At 50.3% G+C, this 21181-nt stretch overlaps 8 protein-coding genes across 8 annotated transcripts; 3 read left to right on the top strand and 5 right to left on the bottom strand.

The window, feature by feature from the left end:
• Positions 1 to 1169: 1169 nt before the first annotated feature.
• BDQ94DRAFT_185348 (putative NRPS-like enzyme) lies at positions 1170 to 4414 on the bottom strand (the record flags this gene model as incomplete). The annotated part of the gene is made up of 3 exons (XM_026774856.1): positions 1170 to 2297; positions 2347 to 3349; positions 3399 to 4414. 3 exons carry the CDS (start codon positions 4412 to 4414, stop codon positions 1170 to 1172), a joined length of 3147 nt encoding a protein of 1048 aa, XP_026629190.1.
• Positions 4415 to 6501: 2087 nt separating this feature from the next.
• BDQ94DRAFT_167787 (uncharacterized protein) lies at positions 6502 to 6943 on the top strand (the record flags this gene model as incomplete). The annotated part of the gene is made up of 3 exons (XM_026770890.1): positions 6502 to 6590; positions 6641 to 6784; positions 6841 to 6943. 3 exons carry the CDS (start codon positions 6502 to 6504, stop codon positions 6941 to 6943), a joined length of 336 nt encoding a protein of 111 aa, XP_026629189.1.
• A 407-nt stretch (positions 6944 to 7350) lies between these two features.
• Positions 7351 to 10884, top strand: BDQ94DRAFT_185347 (fungal specific transcription factor domain-containing protein; the record flags this gene model as incomplete). The annotated part of the gene is made up of 9 exons (XM_026774855.1): positions 7351 to 7384; positions 7441 to 7511; positions 7573 to 7784; positions 7838 to 7919; positions 7969 to 8260; positions 8321 to 8447; positions 8848 to 8913; positions 8978 to 9194; positions 9250 to 10884. The coding sequence occupies 9 exons, from the start codon at positions 7351 to 7353 to the stop codon at positions 10882 to 10884; spliced, it is 2736 nt and encodes a 911-aa protein (XP_026629188.1).
• BDQ94DRAFT_121472 (PEX11 domain protein) lies at positions 10706 to 11855 on the bottom strand. The gene is made up of 3 exons (XM_026763777.1): positions 11658 to 11855; positions 11405 to 11568; positions 10706 to 11344 (listed from the first exon to the last, which is right to left on the bottom strand). Exons 1-3 carry the CDS (start codon positions 11812 to 11814, stop codon positions 11006 to 11008), a joined length of 660 nt encoding a protein of 219 aa, XP_026629187.1. The 5' UTR covers positions 11815 to 11855; the 3' UTR covers positions 10706 to 11005.
• Positions 11856 to 11877: 22 nt separating this feature from the next.
• Positions 11878 to 13354, bottom strand: BDQ94DRAFT_138681 (F-actin-capping protein subunit alpha). Its single transcript, XM_026765282.1, has 7 exons — positions 13207 to 13354; positions 13121 to 13139; positions 12919 to 13034; positions 12774 to 12863; positions 12673 to 12725; positions 12476 to 12613; positions 11878 to 12426 (listed from the first exon to the last, which is right to left on the bottom strand). The coding sequence occupies exons 1-7, from the start codon at positions 13261 to 13263 to the stop codon at positions 12081 to 12083; spliced, it is 819 nt and encodes a 272-aa protein (XP_026629186.1). The 5' UTR covers positions 13264 to 13354; the 3' UTR covers positions 11878 to 12080.
• A 143-nt stretch (positions 13355 to 13497) lies between these two features.
• On the bottom strand, positions 13498 to 15898 carry BDQ94DRAFT_185345 (uncharacterized protein). The gene is made up of 2 exons (XM_026774854.1): positions 14516 to 15898; positions 13498 to 14468 (listed from the first exon to the last, which is right to left on the bottom strand). Exons 1-2 carry the CDS (start codon positions 15668 to 15670, stop codon positions 13680 to 13682), a joined length of 1944 nt encoding a protein of 647 aa, XP_026629185.1. The 5' UTR covers positions 15671 to 15898; the 3' UTR covers positions 13498 to 13679.
• A 1059-nt stretch (positions 15899 to 16957) lies between these two features.
• On the top strand, positions 16958 to 17857 carry BDQ94DRAFT_138677 (nucleotide triphosphate diphosphatase NUDT15). The gene is made up of 3 exons (XM_026765281.1): positions 16958 to 17232; positions 17327 to 17532; positions 17618 to 17857. The coding sequence occupies exons 1-3, from the start codon at positions 17145 to 17147 to the stop codon at positions 17771 to 17773; spliced, it is 450 nt and encodes a 149-aa protein (XP_026629184.1). The 5' UTR covers positions 16958 to 17144; the 3' UTR covers positions 17774 to 17857.
• Positions 17858 to 18332: 475 nt separating this feature from the next.
• Positions 18333 to 19598, bottom strand: BDQ94DRAFT_167780 (uncharacterized protein; the record flags this gene model as incomplete). Its single annotated transcript, XM_026770889.1, has 1 exon — positions 18333 to 19598. The coding sequence occupies one exon, from the start codon at positions 19596 to 19598 to the stop codon at positions 18333 to 18335; it is 1266 nt and encodes a 421-aa protein (XP_026629183.1).
• Positions 19599 to 21181: the final 1583 nt, after the last annotated feature.

Raw genomic sequence — 21181 nt, 5'->3', positions numbered from 1 at the left:
TGGATGGTCAAGAAATGATGCAAGGGAAAGAAGGAAAGATCGTCTACCCGTAAAAGCGTGGTAAGGACGAGGAAGAGCAAGTGAAGGGGAGAGGAAGAGGAAGAAGAAGGGAAAAGTTTTGATGCTGGCAAACCTGCCGCCGCTTCGATGGCAACCGTTTCCCGCTGCTCTATTTTTTTTCTGCTACTGACTTTTTCTCGCAGCCAATCAGAAGCAGATAAAAGGCGGATCTGCCGTTGCTCACCGCTGTGGATCCTGCCACGTCACGTGGGTGCAAAGCTCACCGCCTTGTACATCACATGATGAGCTGGTTTCCTGTTTGGGAGCCGAACATTCCAGTCACTTTCGATGGACATCAATCAAAGTCAGGAACGTGTAGCAGACCCCATTGGTTCCTGCACGTTGCCGATCCACTCAGATCCAATGCCAGTTAGTAAGTAACCTTCCAGTGATCTGGAATTGCCAGCGGTGACCGCTTCAAGGCCGCTTTCATCTCAATATGCCACTCCTGTTCCTAGCCATGAACCCTGTAAATATGAACACCGCTCTATCACTCCTCTAGATGCAACTACTCCATCATGTATGTATCAATTTTATATATTCTGAATCCATTGTGTACTGGATGTATAGCAGCCTTTACCTTAAGTTTGATGACTATCACCTATAACCCACTCGTACTAGTGCTTCTCCTACTGTTTTTATATATATCTGGGCTGGTATAACCCTTGGCGGATTGTAGTGTTATTCTGTCAAATATAACTGCGAGCTTTGTCTACGCCCAGCAGCAGCAGCACTGGTACTATAGTAGTAATAAACTGCTGGGACACATAACTCTCCGTCGCCTGACTAGCTGGAATTTATATATCATCATTGGTCTAGCGGTTAGTGCTTCGACACTAACTCTAGTAATGAAAGGATCACACCCTTGTAGCTGGCTGGAGAGAGTGTGTTAAAATAGACTTCAGTCCCAGTTATATTGTGTACTATTCACTCTCGTTCAATCCTACTACTAAAACAGGTCTCGAGATATTGCATCTACCTCGAGCTTAACCCAAGTCATAATTTCAGGTTTAATAAAACAATATCATCTCAAAATAGCCAACGCCAACAAACACAACAGAAAGTCACATCTAATCAGCCAAAAAGACCATCTATCCAACATAGACCACTCAAACCCACGCAACCTCCCTGAACCACTCCACCATCTTGCCCACCAGTCCCCGCTCCAACCCTTCCACACTCAACCCCCTCAACCCCTCAGCCCTCTCCCTCGCCTTCTCCGTGACAAACTCCAATCCCCTAAATGGCTTCGCACTTCCATACTTCCCCTCCCAGAACCCCACCAACTTAACAGGCGGGTTCCTCTCTGGGTCCGCCACATCCCTAACCCGCTTAATCCACTCCGCGAACTCCATATCCTCGAATTCCAACCCGGCCGCCCTTAGAGCAGGAAGCAAATCCTTTGTCCAATGGAAGTTGTACGGGTTTAAGATGTTATACACTTCCACATCATCCACCCCCTTCTTCCTTTCCAGCCCTTGCTCCTCCTTGTGAAGAGTAATATCCATCACAGCTGCAGCAACAACATCAACCGGCACCCACCGCATCCTCTCATCCAACCTCGGCAACGCCCCCACTGTAACCGCCGCCCGAAGCATCAGCGGAATCGCCTCCGTGGCATTCCACACTCCGTGCTTCGTATCGCCGATGATCTGCCCGATACGGAGGACTCGCGCATCAAGGTAGGGCGTGGCGTTGGCACAGATATGTTCTGCGATGAGCTTAGATTGGGCATAACCCATTGATTGTGCAGCGGTGAGGGACTCAGGGAGGGTTTCGGGGATGGGGGAGACGGTGCTGTTGACGACGCTGCTGACGGAGGAGCAGAAGTTGAAGGTTGCGGGCTCGGGGCGCTGGGCTTTCAGGGCTAGAGAGAGGAGATTGTGTAGGGTGGGGAGGGTGTCTTGTGCCAAGCTGCTGAGCTGGAGGTTGAAGTTGACGGGCCAGGCGCAGTGGATGATGTCGGTGGTTTCGTTGAGGAGGGTGTTGTAGGATTCCTCGGGGAGGGAGAGAGTTGGATGGGATAGGGTTGGGGCGGGGAGGGCGATGAGCTTGGCTTTCGAGGAAGAAGGGAGGGGGCTGTAGATGTGCCGGGTGTGTAGGGCATCGTGGAGGCGCTTGTAGGCTTCAATTGGGGACGAGGCGCGGATGAGGCAGTAGACTTTATTCACGGAAGGGTTCTGTGCGAGTTGGTGCGCGATGTGGCTGCCTAGGGAGCCAGTGGCACCGGTGAGGACCTACAATATTTAGCTGTGTGTACTGGCCTGGATGTTGAGGGATACTCACAACATAACGACCAGGAAGCTCATTAGAATGGGGAACGTGTCGTTCAAAGTGGCTGAATTGGGAGATGAGAGCGCGCATTTGTTCATGGATTGGCTGAGAATCTGGGAGGGCTTCTCCGGACTGCACAGCGGCTAGATAACGGGCGAGCACGGAAATAGTGGGCTGCTCGAAGGCAATGTTAAGTCCCAGTTGATAGCCCTTGGTGTCCAAGTTCTGGACGAGTATGGAACGCAGCTGACTGGCCTGCAGAGAGTCCATGCCCAGGGAGAAGAAATCGGCATCGTCGGTCAGCAGATTGGAATCCTTGAGGGGCAGAATCTGGAGAAGCTGCTTCTTGAGGAAGTCCCTCAGCTCAGGCTCAGACAGAACCAGCGTGCCAGTCATGGCGTCCACAGCGGCGTAAACCTCTTCAATCAGCGGCTGGAAGTTCTTGTAGAATGCTTGCCGGATGATGGTGCCCTTATCAGTCCGAGGATAGGGAGTGTCCGCAGGCAACACTCGAACCATGTTCTTTGAGAGCTGTCCGAACGCTGGTAGTGCCTCGTGAGCCTTCTCAACAGCTGGCCAAATACTGTCAATGATATCCTCATCGGAGAGTGACTCGGTGCCAGGGGCACGGATGACAGCCAGCCCGATGTGGGCTTTGCCTGCTCCAAATGCAATGGCTTCGGCAACAGTGCTGCGCTGTCGGACTCGTCCTTCCAGGTCAAGTGGGTTGACCTTCTCTCCGTTGTATAGAACGATCGTATCATCTAGCCGAGCATAGTACTTGTATGCTTCCATAGTGGGATGCTTGACAAACAGGTCCTTGGTGGCGTACGAGCCGTCTGGTCGGTTGGTCATGACCTTGGAAGGCCAGCCGTCCAGACACACGAGCTCAAATACACCCGGGAAGCGTTCTTCGAATCGCAAAAACTTCTTGACGGTGTCAGATGGACGGAGCCAGTCCCATCCCTTGTCGTCACGAGGCCTGGTCGACATCATGAGCTGGCCGGTCTCAGTTCTGTATATATATTAGTAGAATACCAAAATGCTTTTGAGAATCCACTTACGATCCATAGTGGCTGATGAGATGAACATCATTTTCGACCAGCAAGTTACCCAGAGAGTCCGGGCATGCGGAGCCTCCAAACATGACAGCCTTTAGCTTAGCCAGAGCGGATATTCCCTCTCGTGTCTCAGCCAACAGTTTCAGCGCATAGGGAACACCGTAGAAAACTTCAAACGAATTGGACCCCATGATCTCGAGCAAGTACTGCCTTGTCAATGGGAGATTGGCATTATACAGGTGCAGCTGTTTGCTAGCGTGAATCGTCCGGAACAGACAACTGATTCCATGGTTGTGATAAAGTGGCAGAGTGACAAACCCAGACATGTTCATGTGTCCAGAGTAGTTCTTCAGCGCAGCAGATTGGGTATGAAAGATAGGTTTTGGAAGTCCGGTCGATCCACTGGAGTGTATAATCCATGCAATGTGCTTGGACTCAATCTTCGGATCGAGATGCGGGACCAGATTCGTGTCGACATCTTCCGTGATGGGATAGTGATAGTTTTCCTCAGTTGGAATCTCATCAATGACTAGCTCAGGTACTCGCTTCTTGATTTCCTCGGCGGTGTCTCGGAAGGAGCTGTGAATGAAAACATGTCGAGATCCGATTCTCTCCAGCAGGGAGACATACGCATCTATGGAGATCCTGGTCGATAAGAGCAGTCCACTGTGACTCAATTTGGCCAGTGAAAGCAGCATCACCAGGTAGTTGAGATCTGAAGGTCCCAGTAAAGCGATGACTTTGGGAGTTTCAGCTGACGACTTCCGAGGCGGAATGCGGTCTGATAGCACCTTGGAGACGCGGAATGCGAAGACATCCAGTTGCTGCAGTGGATAGTTCACATATTCGATGCCGGTCCGCGGGTAAGAAATGATGGGTTGTGCGGCTCCAAGTGATGCACGCTGACGAACGAGCTCGTCAATGGTCGAGGGTTCGTAAGATTCTAAAGGAAGAATATGATCGCCTTTAGACAGAGGCTCTTGTAGCGTGGGTGGTTGTGGTGCGATTGTGGAGAGCATCTTGGGTGTTTGGAGGGCGTTGTTGCATATAGAAGCAGCTTGTAGGCAGGCACCGTCTGAAGCAACTCAGCTTGATAGATGAAGAGGCACCAGGCTTTAAAGTAGTTCCAGTACACCATCGTTCAATGAAGACCATGTCCGATGCCGTGATGGAGGGCTCGGGAAAGCTAGCGCAGTTCGGATATTTATCCGACAACGGTCTCTGCCCGAACATCACCGGAGACAATGCATGCAGCAAACGCCCTACTATATCGAAATTTGAATATTATTTAAATTATGACAATGCATACTTAAGGTGAAAGATAACAGGTCAGTCTGATCTGCTCGACTTTCAGGACTACGGTCACAATTTGAGTGACTTGAGATGGCATTTCGGGTAGAATCTGCACGACGGTATACATCGGCCGAAGAACAACTTTTCCGAGAGGTTATAGCCAGACACTTCTGGAATCGTAGGCGAATCATGGGTTATCAAGATGGATACATAGAAGATGCAATGGAGGAGAAGTTTCCGAGATCAAACGAAGCATAGTGAAGAAAGAATCAGGGCAAATGCGGGGTTTGAGCTGATCATGAAGATCCACCGCGGATTCCTCTCCGGGAGTCATTTGCCACTATCCCACTGGCTACGGATGCAAGTCCTGCCCTGGCCAGATATTTGGGTTTGATATCCGCTGTATACTAACCGACTTTGACGGAAAAATCCTGTTAGGCGCGTAATGGCACCGGCAATTTAGAAAGACGGCTCTGCTCTAACCACAGGGAATTACCATATTGAATAGTCAGCAATAAGGGCGTAAATTGGAATGGTGCTAACTTGTATGGCGCCTAGAAAATAATTCATAGTCTTCGACATACTGGCAACCCAAGTACACGCTATTGATTGACATTTATTGACCCCAGAGCCACAGAGTGAATGAGAAACATGAGGGATCGTGGAAAAGCTAGAATAGGGAGTTGTTACCGTATAGAAAACAGTTGAGATGAACGAAGGCACGAAGGTATTGAAGCTCTATTTCAACATTCGTTAGGTCGATAAAACAGCGCAGGCCACTATTGAGCCTCAGAGTAGCTAGGATTCACTGGCTTCCACTACTCCCGTATTAACAGGAAGGTCACATGCCTGGGATTGCATCTTAGTCTGCTTATTGAAAGGAAATTTGGGAACGTTCGGCTGCATTCCTCTATTCGAGTCAAAGTGTATGAGAGGAATGCTATACTTAACGCGACCCCTTGGACAGCGGGTCTTGAGGACCCCATATTATTACGTACAATGATTTTGCAGAGGTGAGGACGAGGGACTCGGATATGCTGGGCTGCCGAGTAACCTGGAAATTATTCGCCGATGGACCGTGACACAGAACTCATCTATGCTTTGGGTTCGGTCATTCCGACAATGGACATACCTGCTTTCACTGGACAAGGCATCCTTTGCATCGATGGTTGCACCATAAGGTAATCAGATGCAGATTAAGTTTATAGATCCTTGCTAGAACAAGACCTAGAAAGAAAAATGCTTGTAGCTAAAGCTTAGAAAAGCCAAATATTTTACCTCCATGCTACTTTCTATAGGTGCAAGTGGTGATTGGCTTCTCTGTGATCCTACTATGTATTTCTCTCACGGGATATATCTTTCAATACAACCTCTAGCCACCCCACGGAAGGGCAAGACACTAGTCCTTGCCATGAATCAATTCCTAAGCCTCTGTAACGTGAGATGTGAGTCTTGGATGCTGTGAAATGCTCGTATCTGCATCTACCCAGGCAGCATCTATACCATGTCGCGCGTCTCCGCTTGACTAGGCAACCTCCGACGGAGATCTACATCATGACTTACCTCTCTGCTTAAAGAATGCAGTCAGTTTGACACAATGGCTGCAATTGTAGTCATATATCGTCGTCAACTCTGGTCAAAGCACCCTTGGATCCCTGCCTCTTTCCAAGACTTGGTGGCCACCGGCGGGTATATAGTCGAGGAGGTTCTCTCCTTCATTTATGCTCTCGAGATCATCGCATCATTCTTATCCAAGCACATTTTCAATTCATCATCTTTCATACACTTAGTTTAACTCCAGCATATCCTCAACATGCTTTGGGAAAAGCCAGGTGGCGGTGAGCCAGCCCAAACTACATGGGACCTCAAGGAGCCCTTGACGGTCAAATGGTCCCACGTCTCGTGCGTACCGGCCTCGAACTCATTTCTCTGCAGTAGCTGACTGCAAACAGCGGAGAGGAGAACAAGGCGTTCTGCATCTACCTCACCAACCGTGTTGACTACCCCCCTGTAACCGAGCTGGTCCTGCGCTACGCGGTCATGGGCCGAGATGAGGTTACTATTCCTCCATCAGGACCAATGGAAATCCCTATCAAGTGTGTTATGCCTACTCTAAGTGATTTGTAAGGGAAATGCTAATCTTTTCTCCTAGTTGCAACTACCGTCTCTGGGCTAGTGCTTGTGGAGATCCTGAGACTATCTACGCTGAAACGGAGCTGTTCTGCATTGATATTAGGCACAATGGTGATCTGTAGTTGATGCGCGAGCTAGCACAGTGACTGCAGTGTGCATGAATACTATCATTTAATTTATGCTGAGTAGTTGACGGGTTTCGTGTTTGCCATACGGCAATCACATTTAAGTGTCTAGTATTGTTGACCCTCAAGCTACGATTGCTAGAATGCATTGATGCTATTGCCGAATCTTCGACCGAACAATCTTGTAGATGGTGGATAACCATAACACAAGTCGATTTGTCATATTAGCGATGCAGTATTTTTCTCTAGGTTGGGCCAAAATTTCGGCCGAACCCTCGGTCCAAGAAGCTATATAGATCAGCTCTCTCCGGCACCGACGAGCTCAACAAACACAACTTCAATTCAAACAAAACAAAGGACTTTTGAGTCTAGAGTTTAGTTCTCTTCTTTATTCATTATTCATAATGGTCAAAATTGCAATTGCTGGTGGCTCTGGCGGTAGGTCTTTCCCGCTGTGCCTGCTCTGGTCAGATGTATTACTGACGTTCAACCAGGTGTTGGCCGAGAGGTCATCGACGCACTCATTGCTGCGAATAAGCATGAGATCATTGTCCTTACCAGAAAGGTTGGCTATCTCATCATATTCGTAGCCAATGGGATATTGTGACATTAACCAGCCCCTGCAGGATGCCTCAGCCAATAATCTTATTCAAGGCATCACTTGGGTAAAGGCCGACTACAGCGACATCACCCAATTAACCAAAGTTCTGCAAGGAGTGCACACTGTTCTCTCCTTCGTCACCGCGCAGGATGATCCCGCAAGCACCGTTCAGAAGAACCTCATCGATGCCGCTGTGCAGGCCGGAGTGAAGCGCTTCGCGCCGAGTGAATGGGCCTCGTGAGAATTCTGCATCCTGGTTCTACCATCATCCAAACACTGACCTAGTACAGGTCCGGCTTAGATTACCTGGACTGGTACGCTTACAAAGGCGAGACGCGCCGATATCTCCAAGAGCTGAACAAGGAAAGAAAGGTACGCTCAGTCAACATTATACTGGGCGAAATAGCTAACAGTAAATAAGGTCCTCGAGTATACTCTCTTCCAACCCGGCGTGTTCGTCAATTATCTGACCCATCCACATCAATCGGCCCGCCACCTGCCCACGATCGGAACTCCCTTTGATTTTGCCAACCGCCGAATGATCTTGGTGGATGGGGACGATAAGGCCCGTCTCACCTGGACGGCTGTTCAGGACCTTGCTGGAGTTGTAGCTAGAGCTGTCGACTACGAGGGCGAGTGGCCGGTGGTTGGGGGTATCCAGGGTGCTAATATCTCCGTTGGCCAACTCATCGCTTTGGGAGAGAAGGTTCGCGGTGAGTTTATAATCTCTCAGGCTATGCCATATAAATTGTATTTTGACTATTTCTCTCTAGGTGGGCTGCCCTTCACAATCGAACGGGTGAAGGCGCAGGACCTTGAAGCCGGAACGTGGGAAACCTCATGGACACCAACAGTGGATCACGCTTCCATTCCGCCCGAGCAGGCGGCAGTGGCTTCAAAGTATATGACCAGTCGAATTATTTTGGCGGCTGATGCTGGCTCCTATCTAGTCTCCGATGAATGGAACCGTCTACTGCCTGACTTCAAATTTACAGCCATCGAGGAGTTCTTGGCTGAGGCGTGGAAGGGAAAGGCTTGAGTATGCGGTCGGGAAGGCTGATACGGATACGCAGGTAGAAGGTTATATTTAGCTTAGTGGATATAAGGCGCCTTTAGAGACAATATTTACGCCATAGCGTATTGTACTAGGGCTGATGTGAGCATGGCGTTGTTCCGCCGAATTCGGGCGAACCCATTTCCTTAGCCCGAGATCGTGCCGCAGACCATCGCTCTTCCAAATCAAATCCCTTCACCCTTGAATCGAGGATACACTAGACCTATTTGCCAATGATTGAGATAGACCAGGAGGAGGGTCCCCAGACAAAGCGGAGAAAAGTCCGCAAGGGCACGCGAAGTTGCTGGGAGTGTAAGCGGCGCAAGGTCCGGTGCATCTTCAGCCCCTCCACCGGTACTATCTGCGATAACTGCAGACGACGGGGATCTACATGCATCAGTCAGGAGCTCCCAGACAGCCCAATATTTACAAGCAATGACTCGGTTGATGCTCGACTCGACCGAGTGGAGAGGTTCCTCGCACAGCTGGTTAGCCCGGGCGCTACCCAAGCTGTATCTTCCGAAGATCATTCCGAAACTCCACCGACTTCTGGGACGTTAGACAATCATACGGAATCTAATCAAGAAGAACATGTGAGTACAGTCCTGACATATACATTCTAATTACCTAGAGCTGAGGTTCCAGTAGCCGTTACCAGTTAACAGCATCACCACCGGCCAATATGTATGCATAAATCGCGACCTTCTCGAGGCATGGCCCAGCCAGAGGGATCTGAACCATATCTACACCCTCCCTGTTGGAATATCAACGTACATGAGCTATGGAATCTGCGCCCCTAACTTTACCTCCACAAACCATGACCTACCATCATCCAAAGAAATGCTCCAACTACCTCCACCGACCTCCCACCCCGTCCTAATCGCCCGCAAACTACTCACTCTGGGAATCTTCCTCCAAGGCATTCCCCCATCCTCCATCCAAGCCCTAGCCGACCTATCCATCTCCCACCACGACATCATGTCCCGCGCCGTCACCCGCGCCACCAGACTAGTAACGACCAACGACGGACTCACCCCTTCCATCGAAGGCGTGCAATGCATCATGCTCGAAGCCCAATACCAGAACTTTCTCGGAAACCTGCATCAAGCATGGCTAGCTACTCGTAGAGCCACTGCGATCGCTCAAATGCTATCTCTCCACCGTGGACTCCCACCATCATCCCTAAAGACTCTCGACCCAGCCACCCGCAACACCCTAAACCCAGACTACCTGTGCTTCCGCCTCGTCGAAATGGACCATTACCTCTCCCTGATGCTCGGCCTCCCGCCCACCTCCCTTGAGGCACGGTATCTCTCCCCAAAAGCCCTAGAGACATGCACGCCGCAAGACCGCATGCACCGCATACACTGCATCGTGGCAGGACGCATACTCCACCGCACAGACGGCGACATCAATAACCTCTCCCTCACCCAGGATATTGACTCCATGCTCCAAAACGCAGCTGCTCAAATGCCTCCCCAGTGGTGGCTCATCCCAGACCTATTACCCAGCCATACTCCCAAAGACACCATCCACAACACCCTCCGTCTTACTCACCACTTCACGCACTACCAACTCCTCCTCCGCCTGCACCTTCCCTACATGCTCCGCTCATCCCAAGATACTACGGTGTACGACCAAAGCAAACTCACCATCATAACCGTAAGTCGCGAAATTCTCTCCCGATATATCGCTTTCCGCACCTCGGATCCAGCGCAGTATTACTGCCGTGGGGTGGATTTCATTGCTTTTGTAGCGACTACAGTGCTGTGTATTGCGCACATAGATTCCCCCAGCAATATGCAACACGGGAAGGGAGCAATAGCCACCTTCCTCGCGCATAGCCGACCTAGTGATCGCGGGATGATGGAGCGGACACTTTCGATTATTGAGGATATGGCGGGCTCGGGGTCAGGGACGGATGAGATTGCGGGGAAGCTGGCAGGTATAATGAGACATTTGTTGGGGGTGGAGGAGAGTGCTGCTGGGGGTGTTGGGTATGTGGCTAGGGAGGGGGATGAGGATAAGAAGGGAGGAGGAGGGGAGTATGAAGGGAGGGTTGGGGATGGAGGGAGTAGTTTGCATGTTTATATCCCGTATTATGGGACGATTGGCTTTGAGAGGAGTGAGGAGAACGACATAGGGGAAGGTGATGGTGGTGGTGGTGGTGGTGAAGGGTGGGATTTGCAGGGTGTCGATGTGGCGCTGTTTAACAGTTTGTTCCGGGATATGGCGGTTCCTGATATTGGGGAGGAGAGGTGGGAGGAGTGGGTTGGTGGGTAGGAGATATATAGGTTATCAGCATCTCTAGTTCCCACATGTTCCCTCCACTATGACCCCATCATGATATGCTTTTTAATGCATCTCATATGCTCATATGCCCCTAACTAATCCCCCCGGGAGATCAAACAGCATTCCACATATCCCACCCCGAAACAAGGGTACTAACCACCATCCCAATCCCCACCCCCAACTGGCCCATTTCAATCCATCCCAGAAAGGTCCCAGGAATGAGCATATCACATGCATCAACGCACAGCATTTTCTTCAGAAGCGAGAAGCGGTTGATAGAGGGTGCTTGCTTCTTCTCATCCTTCATCTTAGACGCAGAGGACGCCGAAGAAAAGAGTATATCATTAGCAGCTCCCAGTATAGAGAACCCCAGCGCATAGAACCAGAACTTATTCGCTTCTGTTAATATGGCTGCATTATATGGGTTTGGATAGATGGATGTTGCGTGTAACTTGCATGTCACTTTAGTATCATTGTATGTCTTGGAATATGAAGGGAAGGGAGCACATACGAGAGTCAAGTCCTCCAACAGGAAATAACATCCAAAGCAGGACCATTTACTTATTTCGATTACCGTCTTGATGATATTGCCTTGAGCAGAGGAGGTACTCCCAAGCAAGGCAAATGCCCGATTGAAGCAGTCGATGAAGTTGAAGAACCGGAGGAAGCGTCTCGCTGTTTAGGGTATTATTCAATACTTGTTTGATGCAAATGATGGATGTGGGGTATTCCCAATTGATTCGGACTATTGGAGGGAAACTAACTCAACGCAAACTGTGTCTTGGCGATGTTGAACCGCGAAATGGACTCATTTTCCAGAGTGGGTATTTGCAGGGCCAGCACACAGACGGATTGGACGAGGCGGAGGGTCTTTTCGAGACCTGGGGTGGTTCGCGTGAAGCGGTATAAATGGTCTAGCATTCTGATTTCTTTCTATTGCTTTGAGGAGGTATATGTCTGGGGATATGTAGTCTATTGTAGATGTGTTATTTGGCGGTGGGTAGAGACGCGGTTTAAGTAGAAATTAGTCTACCTGCCAAGGGGCTGGCTAGCGGGTACGCGATATCGGCTCGGTATCCGCTTATCTATCATATTCAACCCCATCACATTCACAACGAGGATGATATACGTGACATATCACTTCCGAATGCAACAATGTTCAACGCTAATCTATACATCTACAGCAATCACCGACCTCCCGCAATATCCTGTCCCAGCCGGTATCCTCCGACCTTCTCCCACTCAACCTTCTGCCGTGTGATCGGCAACTGTCTCCGCAGCCCCTTGAATACCCCCTCTGCCGTGCTAACAAACGCCCGGTTCAACTCCTCCTGGTAATCCCGTTCCGCCGCGGCGATTCGCGAAATGATGGCGCTCGCATCCACGGATTGCACCGAAAGGTTCACCGGCTTGGTAGTGTTGAGGGCCACGTTGCCGTCTTCATAGTAGTGCACATCGACCTTGATCTGGCCGGAGATGGTGGTCGAAGAGGAGTTCACGGGGAGGGTGTAGATGGCGCGGAAGCGACCGTTCCTGTCCCATATTAGTAATTCCTCGTCGAGATACAATGTGGGAGGTATACCAGAAGTTATTAGGCGAGTAGCGGTTAGCAACGAGGACAATGGCCACGGCAGTGTCATCCTCGATGGGGTACACGCCGTAACTGCAGGTGCGGTAGTGTTCGGTGGCGTGTGCGGAGAGGGACTTAAGGAGAGATTTGCTGCGACGTGTTAGCATCACGGCCCAACATTGAATCAAATATGAGGGAAAGGAGCGTACATCAAATCTGCATTCTGCGACTCCAGAACGTACGACTGTGCTGCCGATGCTTCCTACTCCTGGTCAACCCCTTGTCCTCCCAATGTCTTATGTCCACCCACCTGCGTGACATGATCCACCTCGAACGACGTCTGACTTTCCACATCGAAGTACCGGTTTCCCTCAAGCTTGTTGTATTCGCTGATCAGAACCTATAGGAGGTCAGGACGGTCGGTCGACTCCATTATTAGAAAGATAGCCGCCTACCTCCTGGCTTGCGCCGGGGAGCTTCACGGTTGCCAGCTGTGTCTCATTGTAGCGCTCAAAGGCGGGTGCGAGGGAGGGGATAATGTCGGGACCGTCGGAGGTGAGAGCCTTGACGTCTGCAGAGCTGCTTAGTATGGACTGGGTGAGGGGTACGATGCGGGTGGCAACGATCGGGATAGATAGGTGGAAGTGGATTGCATACCTGCGACGACATCTGCGAGCTAAGAGATGCTGTTAGCTATGTTCGGGGTCATGCAGGTATAGGAGCATGAGGGGGTAGCTGCCTACCTCACCGGGCGGGGCACCCTCGATGAAGGAGGATGCGAGTTCGATAGTGGAAGCCATGGATGTTATGGAACGTACTCAGCTGCCAGAGTTGAGTATGCGGAAGATCAAAAGTAATCTAGTCAGACTCAAGCAAAAAGAATAGAGGGGCAGTGGATGCTGGATGAGCAGACGGAGCTCCAATGTCAACACGGAGTTAGCGCGACTCCCGCCGAGGCCGCACGTGGCCCCTGACCTGCGGCTATCCGCATATCGTCTCTATTATGTTACCATATCTCTATCAGACACCGTAATCACTTCAGTATGCAAAATAGGATTTATTAATATTAGTTACGATGCAGTTAAGCTATGTCCCAAGTAAAGTACCAATCAATGCAAAATTAACGCCGAACTCAACCGAACCCGCTAATAGCATTGAATCCATAGTCGATGTCGGAGAATGCTGTAATTTTATAATGTAAACCGGCTCAGCCAGCCTACTCAATGCTCATATTCATGAACCCATCACTGGTTTCATTCATTCCCTGCAGCCCCACTCGCTTCAGGGTTCCGGTATGGTTGTTGCCATTGCGTGGCCCATTGTCGGTGGCAGGCCGGTCTGGGAACAGCGAGCCAAGGTTGGACCTCGGTGGTCCCCAAATGCTGGGACTCGTGTCTTTGACCACTGGTGAATTAGGCATGACCGGGCTGCTCTGTGCGCTCATGCTCGGGGACACCGCTCGCCGCTTGAAGAGGTTCGGATCGAAATCATCATCCCGACGGCGTTTCCTCCTGAACTCACCCACAAACCCAGCCGGAGCACCCTGGGATGCTTCACTTCGCGAGCCAGGTCGCTCGCTAGGCTTAGCAAACTCTGTAGTCGACCCTACTGTGGTAGATGGTGTAATATCCATAGCAAGGTCATCTTCCGAAACAGACGAGGCTCCCTGTCGGCGTTGGGGCGGAGGCGGCGTGCGGTAGCGCTCGTCAAACGAATTCCAGAACTCGACCCCTCCTGAATTTCTATTGGCCTGGTCGATGAACCTTGGTTCGTCCGGCGTCGTTAGTCCGGCTTTTGGAGGGATCTCCTCTGGGGTTTGCCCGTGACCAACAGGGGTGGATGTATCAAGAGCCGACAGATCACCTAATGGTGATTTCGCTTCAACGTCGGGTTCGTTCTCTTTTACTTGTCGAATTACTTCCGCTTCTCGCTTGGCCTCGCTATCGATCGGGGCAGACTCCTCCATCAATGCCGCCCGGATACGCGCAAAGGTCTTTGTTTTTGGCTAAACGAGGTCAGCTGTGTTCTATCCATTCGGACTAGAGTACTTACCAGTAAGCTCCCACGACGGGTAACGGCCCGTCGTATTACCCCCAAAGGCCCGCCCTCGGAGTTCGATGTGCTTGGGCTCTGCCCACGCGCAGTGCGGTTCTCACCCTCGTCGCTGACATCCGACAGGCGCAAATCCCGCGTACCCAAGCTGAGACTGGCCCGTCGGGGACCTGCGCCAAAGTATCCTCCATTCTGTCCTTCGATACTCTTCATCACGGGTGGCGAAAGAGGGCCCGGACTCTGCTTGGAGCTGCCGCTAGCACTGCTGGAGCTGTGCCTGCTTCGTCCCTTGCGGAAACGAGCCCGTTGGAAGCTCATCAGACTCGCGGCTGCTTGTGAGTAGCCGCCCATCCACTCGTTTCCCGGGCTGGACACGTTCCCCACAGCAAACGGACTCATCCCACCTCCCAACCGCTTCGCCTGGGGTGTATTGGTGATCATCATGTCGTCGCGGTCGCCAATCATGGGTTCGTCATCCTCCTCACTGCTGCTTGTATCAGATTCCATCATGTTGACGCTGGATACGGAGCTCGAAATTGTGGCCTTGTCGGCGGGGTTCGAGGTGGAGAACTGGAGGCCGGATACTGAAGCTGGCGAGCCACGCCGCTGCGGGATATTTACACCGCGCCCGCCAACGGTCGGGGAGGAGTCCGGGGACGCTTCTGCAAGGGTCGAGTGATGGAGATTGGTGCAAGCTCGTGAAAAGTCCAGGCCACGGGAACGACGGGGCAGCACGGAGCCCGGCGAGCCGTAGATGGCCGAGGAGTCTAGCTTCGGGGAAAGCGGGGCACGATTGGATAAGGATAACGGTCCGGAAGATCTGGCAGAGAGGTTCAACGAGAGACTCTGCATGGACGGCCGCTGGGGCGTTTCGGGGGTCGAGGAGAGGGAGGAGTCATCTTTGCTGGGCGGGCGGAATTCATCGTGATTGATCGGCATGGCGGAAACTGGTTTTCCCGCATCGCTCAGCGAGCGAGTATTCGGTGAAGGGCGTAATGGAGGCCCAAGTGTAGGTGTGTTCTTGTCACCGGCATGGTCGGGATCGGTGCCTGAACTGGTTTGTCCGGTCCGCTGCGACAGTTGTTCGCTGAGCCGGCTCGCGAATGGGATAGCCCTGCTATGGGATAGAGTTGAAGGGGTGGTGGACGACGTCATGTTCGCAACTGAGACCACTTTTTACACGTGTCACGGTGGCAGTTGTGCGTATCAGACCGCATAGAACATGGTGAGGTTCTCACGAATGTCTCCCGGGGCGGCTAGTTCAGATGGTAGGCTTCTCGATAAGTGAGGGTTAGCTCGGTCAGGAGAGTGTGGCGTGGACAAAACGTGGAATGACAGTGCTAGATATGGCCTGGATGGATGAGAAACAGAGATAAACATCAGTACATGATGGAGAGGTCAAGCAGAGCGCCAGACGCGGTTGAGGCCATCCGCACGCCCATGCCTGCCTCAGGTTGGCCAATCCTCCGCCAGTCCGGTGACGCCCTTGACGTCCTGCCCGCCACTTCCGGCCAATCATACGCTTCCTGCCCCGCCTCTAGGCTCGCCCTATGATTGGTACGCGGACCCTGATCGTCTCGATGCCTGAGGCCTTAGACACAAGATAGTACTACTACCACCCACTAAGTACCAACGGGCTAAGCAGTCTAGCGTAGAGCTAATATCGGCATTCAATAGCAAGCTTACGATTGGGCCCTGGGGTACATTCGCTCTATCGACAACCCCGTATCCGACACTCACACATCGCCTTCAATTCTGCCGCAGCCATAAGCGGTCAATAGGGCGGTAAAGAAGTATACAGAATGCCGACTCATTGTTTTTGGAGCTGTTAGAAATTATATCCGCTTATATCCGTCTATTTCCGCAGTTTTTTCTGCGAGGTCGACAAGGTTCTGCCGCTTTGACGGTCAATTGAGCGGTCAGATTGGGCATTATATGGTCTAACAGCGATCTTACATGCCAGTTCCTGGGACTTTGTTCTCGCGGTTAACGAGTCTGGAATTCAGGGTTTGTATTTATGATGCGTTCCACCCCCTCATGTATGATTGGTGGAACTCAATGTAAAGAATCCGTGTGTCTATACCGATGAAAGCGTTGGATCTATCGGGTGGTAGTTCTTATACTACCATCTACCGCATATACAGGAAAGCTATCCGAGTCTCGGTATTTGTTAGCCACCTCCTGCATGTATCAACAAATCCAGTCTAGCGCCAACAGATCTCTTTATTTGTGTAACTTACACACCTCACCTGGTGAAAAGTACAATACTGGTAGTTATGACCTTGTAAATTGCACTTTCATCGCCAACCTAAACAGGATGGATGGTCAATTTCCACCTAGTAACTACATAATGTAATTCGTCTCGGCTCGGATAAGCCATGTTTAGTTACATCCCCAACCCCGCCATTTCGTACGATCCTGGTTTTTCGATTGTAGATGCTATTTCTTACCCCCGCTTTGTCTGACGCAGAGAATCTCATCAAAAGCCCTTTTCCGAGACCATAACTATCGGAATTGCTACGCCTTGCATTTTGCACAATTTTCTTAGACTGAATTATTACCCGGAACTAATCTTCTCATACAAGACACTTCAAACCGATCGCACCTCCTCAAACTCCCTTTGCCAATTATGGACCCCCGAGTAGGCGTAGGCGTCTTCGTCATCAACCACAAGGGACAATTAGTTCTTGGTCAGCGCAAAAGCAGTCACGGCGCTGGTAAGTAATACCCTCACTAGAGTCGATTCATTCAGTTTGGTCATATCATTGGTACACACTTAACCTCAATCTCATTACTTACACCATTACACAGGTACCTGGGCCCTACCCGGCGGCCATCTCGAATTCAATGAGTCCTTCGAAGACTGCGCGGCACGTGAAGTATTAGAAGAGACAGGCCTCAATGTGCGCGACATCCTATTCCTCACGGCGACCAATGATATCATGAAAGATGAGGGGAAGCACTATGTCACTGTTTTTGTGGCATGTACGGTTGTAGGAGATGATGCGCAGCCGGAGGTTAGTGATGTAGCACCTACTTGCTATTCTTTCTTGTACAAAAAGAGAATGCGTGCATACACCGTCAGCTAATCATTCCTTCCAGGTATTGGAACCGCAAAAGTGTGAGCAGTGGAAGTGGGTGACCTGGGAAGAAGTCTCCTCGTATCATAACGATCCAACATCCAGCCACAAATTGTTTATACCGTTGGTCAATCTGCTCGAACAGAGACCGGGATTTCATCCTGTTAGACGAGGATGATCTCAATTCGCTTTGTGTCCAAGAACCCTTTATCATGTGTACTACTTAGCGGCTATTGAATACGAAACTGCACTTAATCGCGGCTACAAGGTCGGTCTTTTCTCTCTATACTTAGTCTTGACTTCCGCTCCTCATGCCATCTGTTTCCATACCAGTATTCAGTAAGAACAGAAGGAGACATGACCAAGCTGATTCCACCCCAAAGCCGTAGGATGGCCTATCCTGCGCCCACCCCTTGGATGAGGGGCTCAAGAGTTCATGGATTGCAGCTGTGGCTGGTCATGACCTCTGGCCTGTCACGTCTTGCTAACAGATTTCCCGATCTGGCAATAGAAGAGGTGGCACAATTGATTGGTGCGACGTTGGAAGGTGTCAGATGGTATCCTGATGTGATTGGAGATCTGAGGTTGCTGCGCACGCCGGCCCGTGTTGCAGGGGATGCCTGCAACTGTTTGGTGGTATCATCGCGGCGATAAATAGTGAGCATTGCACTGCTACAACTAAAGGGACAAAGAAGTTAGGGAATTTGGAACGATGAATTAACGACTAACTTTCAAACTCAAGTTGAGGCATCCAAAAGAATCTTGCATGCTGATTTCAACAAAGACCTGATCCGAGACGAATCATAATAAGAACCATTATAACAAACCCTTAACTCCAGTTGACCTTGCCTGGTCTCCATAGAAATGAAGATCGAAGAATTAGCCGGAAGAGTAATAGCCCAATAATCCGCCAGCTCGATCTCGCCATATGAAGCCCGGATATAAGGCGACAAGTCCCCCATATTACTGATGATAAACGTGGACATCACGTCGTTCACGACATCGGTGTCCATGTCGGCCAAGACGTTTGTCATAATTGGCGTGTAGGACGTCATATTTTTCTTGTATGCAGAATAGCATTCCATCAATGCTTTAGACGTTTGTGGAAAGTCGTGAATGTCAATCTGGATCGGCCACAGTCCAAAGCGCATTGCAGCTGCATCACTACCCAATTCAGGTGGCCCTTGGCACTGTCCTCGGAGGCTTGAAACGAGAAACGTGTTATGCTGGACTCCATCAGGTAGATTGCCTTGCTCTTTGGCAGCTAGAGCGATGGCAGCGTGGCCAAATGGAGTAAGTGTGAGGCCTAGATTGCGCGCTCCGGCAATGATGGTTTCTGTCTCTTTGACCGAGAATCGGTGTCTTTCAAACCCATGATACGACTCCCGCTGCGATGTTTCGGGCTCAGTTGCTAGGCCTAAGGTTTTTGACGCTTTGGGCTGCTTCTTTGGGATCAACCCTCGGTGATTCTCAACCCATGATTGTGTGAGCCGGGGGATCGCAGCTGCATCCCACGTCTCAAGTGGCAGGTTCTTGACCTCTTCCCCTGGTTCCCATCGGATGATATTCATGGTAGGACGCGATAGCTCATGTAGGAAATCATGGTACCACATGGTAACCCCATGGCCATCTGAATGACAGTGTGAAAGCTTTAACATGAACTCGTTGCGATCTTTGAGATGAAGCAGTATGGGAAGTTCTACTGGACCCAAGCTATTTAGCACATCTTCGGTCCGTTTTGGGGTTGAATCCACGGACAGGAAGGTTTTCTCGGTCCAGGCCCCCAATTCCTTGCCATATGGCACATTGTATACCCAGTTTCCGCCGACCACATAGCTTGCCATCAACGGATGCTTGTATCGTAGATTCTGCCAGGCTAGTCGCCCCCTTTTGGTCAGCTCCTCCGCAGTGAGGTGGGTTCGAACTTTGACAGCAGCAGCGATGTCGTATGTCCGGCGACCAGGAGGATGGCTGATGGCAAGTTGTCTCATTAGAGCCTCCATGCCATCAAGGGGCCTGGTGTACTGCGTTTCAGATACTCTTCCCCATGTTTTGGGGACTGCTGTAGAGTAGGAAGTTCGATTAATAGTTGATGGGGTGAATATTATTCTACATAACAAGGTAGTCAGATTAGCCAATCATGATTCATCTCCTGGTGTAGAGGGGTGCCATGGCCATTAGGCAATCGTAAAATGCTGGAGATTGATATGGATTGTACCTTGGAATACTACGTGATAAAAAGGTATGTAAGCAGCCGATATCCCCGGAACGAAAGGTATGTAGCATTTTGTAGTCTCAGCTACCAAGAGGTGCGAAGCTAGAAGTGAATACCGTTCCTAAACTGACTCCACTTGATATGAGCTCTACTCGAAATGAACAACAAACATTGATTTGATCTTGCACATGGAACGCAAGAACGCAATAGGCCTCGGTTCAGACTCAATGTGTACGAACCACGGGTCGACAGGAGTTAGAATATATAGCTTACTGACAGCGGGGGAAAGGCATTATTGAAGTACATTATGATATATCGGTGGCCACTCAGAATGCGTACACTCTACTGGAAGTCAGGCTCAAAGCCCCATGACCATTTTACATGCACTCACATAAGATAGGAAGTCCATTATTAGAGACAACAAGATCGAACGGACATTCTTGACTGCCCTTCTCATCCCACATTCCAAAGATGGTGACACAACATAACAGGATTCTTTCCCTCTCCAGCGGACAACTCAGCGTTTAACTTAAATTCAACCATTTATCAACGAATGTGTGCGGCCGTCAGTAAGGAAATTGCAGAGAAGTGAATACTTAATCCTGAGTTAAGATTGTCTTCAAACAATTCTTGAAAGCAAGGACAAACTCTTCATGCCGTGGAGGGAACTTCGACGTTACTTAAAGCAGCGGAGATACGTAATTCGACTAAGCTCCAATGTAGTGGAGAAATGCTGAATTAATACCATCCGATGCCGCTCTGAAAACGAAACTCCTTGCATGAAACTTGCCCACAGTACCCGTTCTAGTGCCGATGCGAAAACGCATGATATAATGTTGTTCTGTTAGAACATCGATGCGTTATTTGATACGCCCCTGTTTCTCATTATGCAGTGGCGGGTATCCTTCCGATAGCATCCGGTAAGAGTCTGCTCAGAAACAAGTTTCCACGATGATTGGCGTCGCAGCTCCTTGAGTATGAATATTGACTGAGAGTGTCGATGCGAGCGTCCAAATCCACGTGACTGGGAATACGACTTCCCATCCTCTTGCCTGGACATATGACGTTATACCGGTCAATGTTAAGGACAGCGACTATCGTTTACTGTGAGAAAGGTACATGGGATTCAAATGCATGTATATCTAGTCCGTATCTGAAGAATAGAAACCCATGATAAGAAGCTTAGAGCCATGACGTTGATGAAGGTAGAATACTTTGCTGTCCACTTCGCGGCTACCCACGCAAGCAATGCGATATAGGCTACAAGGCTTTCTTTCCTATCCAGCCTCTTTTTAGGCACTCAAGAAGATGTTATGTTACAACCCTTCTTTGATGGTAGCCTGGTCTACCTACGCGGGGTCTATGCTACAG

This window comes from Aspergillus welwitschiae (genome assembly GCF_003344945.1).
Source record: "Aspergillus welwitschiae strain CBS 139.54b unplaced genomic scaffold BDQ94scaffold_7, whole genome shotgun sequence".
Taxonomy (NCBI): domain Eukaryota; kingdom Fungi; phylum Ascomycota; class Eurotiomycetes; order Eurotiales; family Aspergillaceae; genus Aspergillus; species Aspergillus welwitschiae.
The sequence above is the reverse complement of the archived record's forward strand: the minus strand, read 5'-3'. Positions and strand labels throughout refer to the sequence as shown.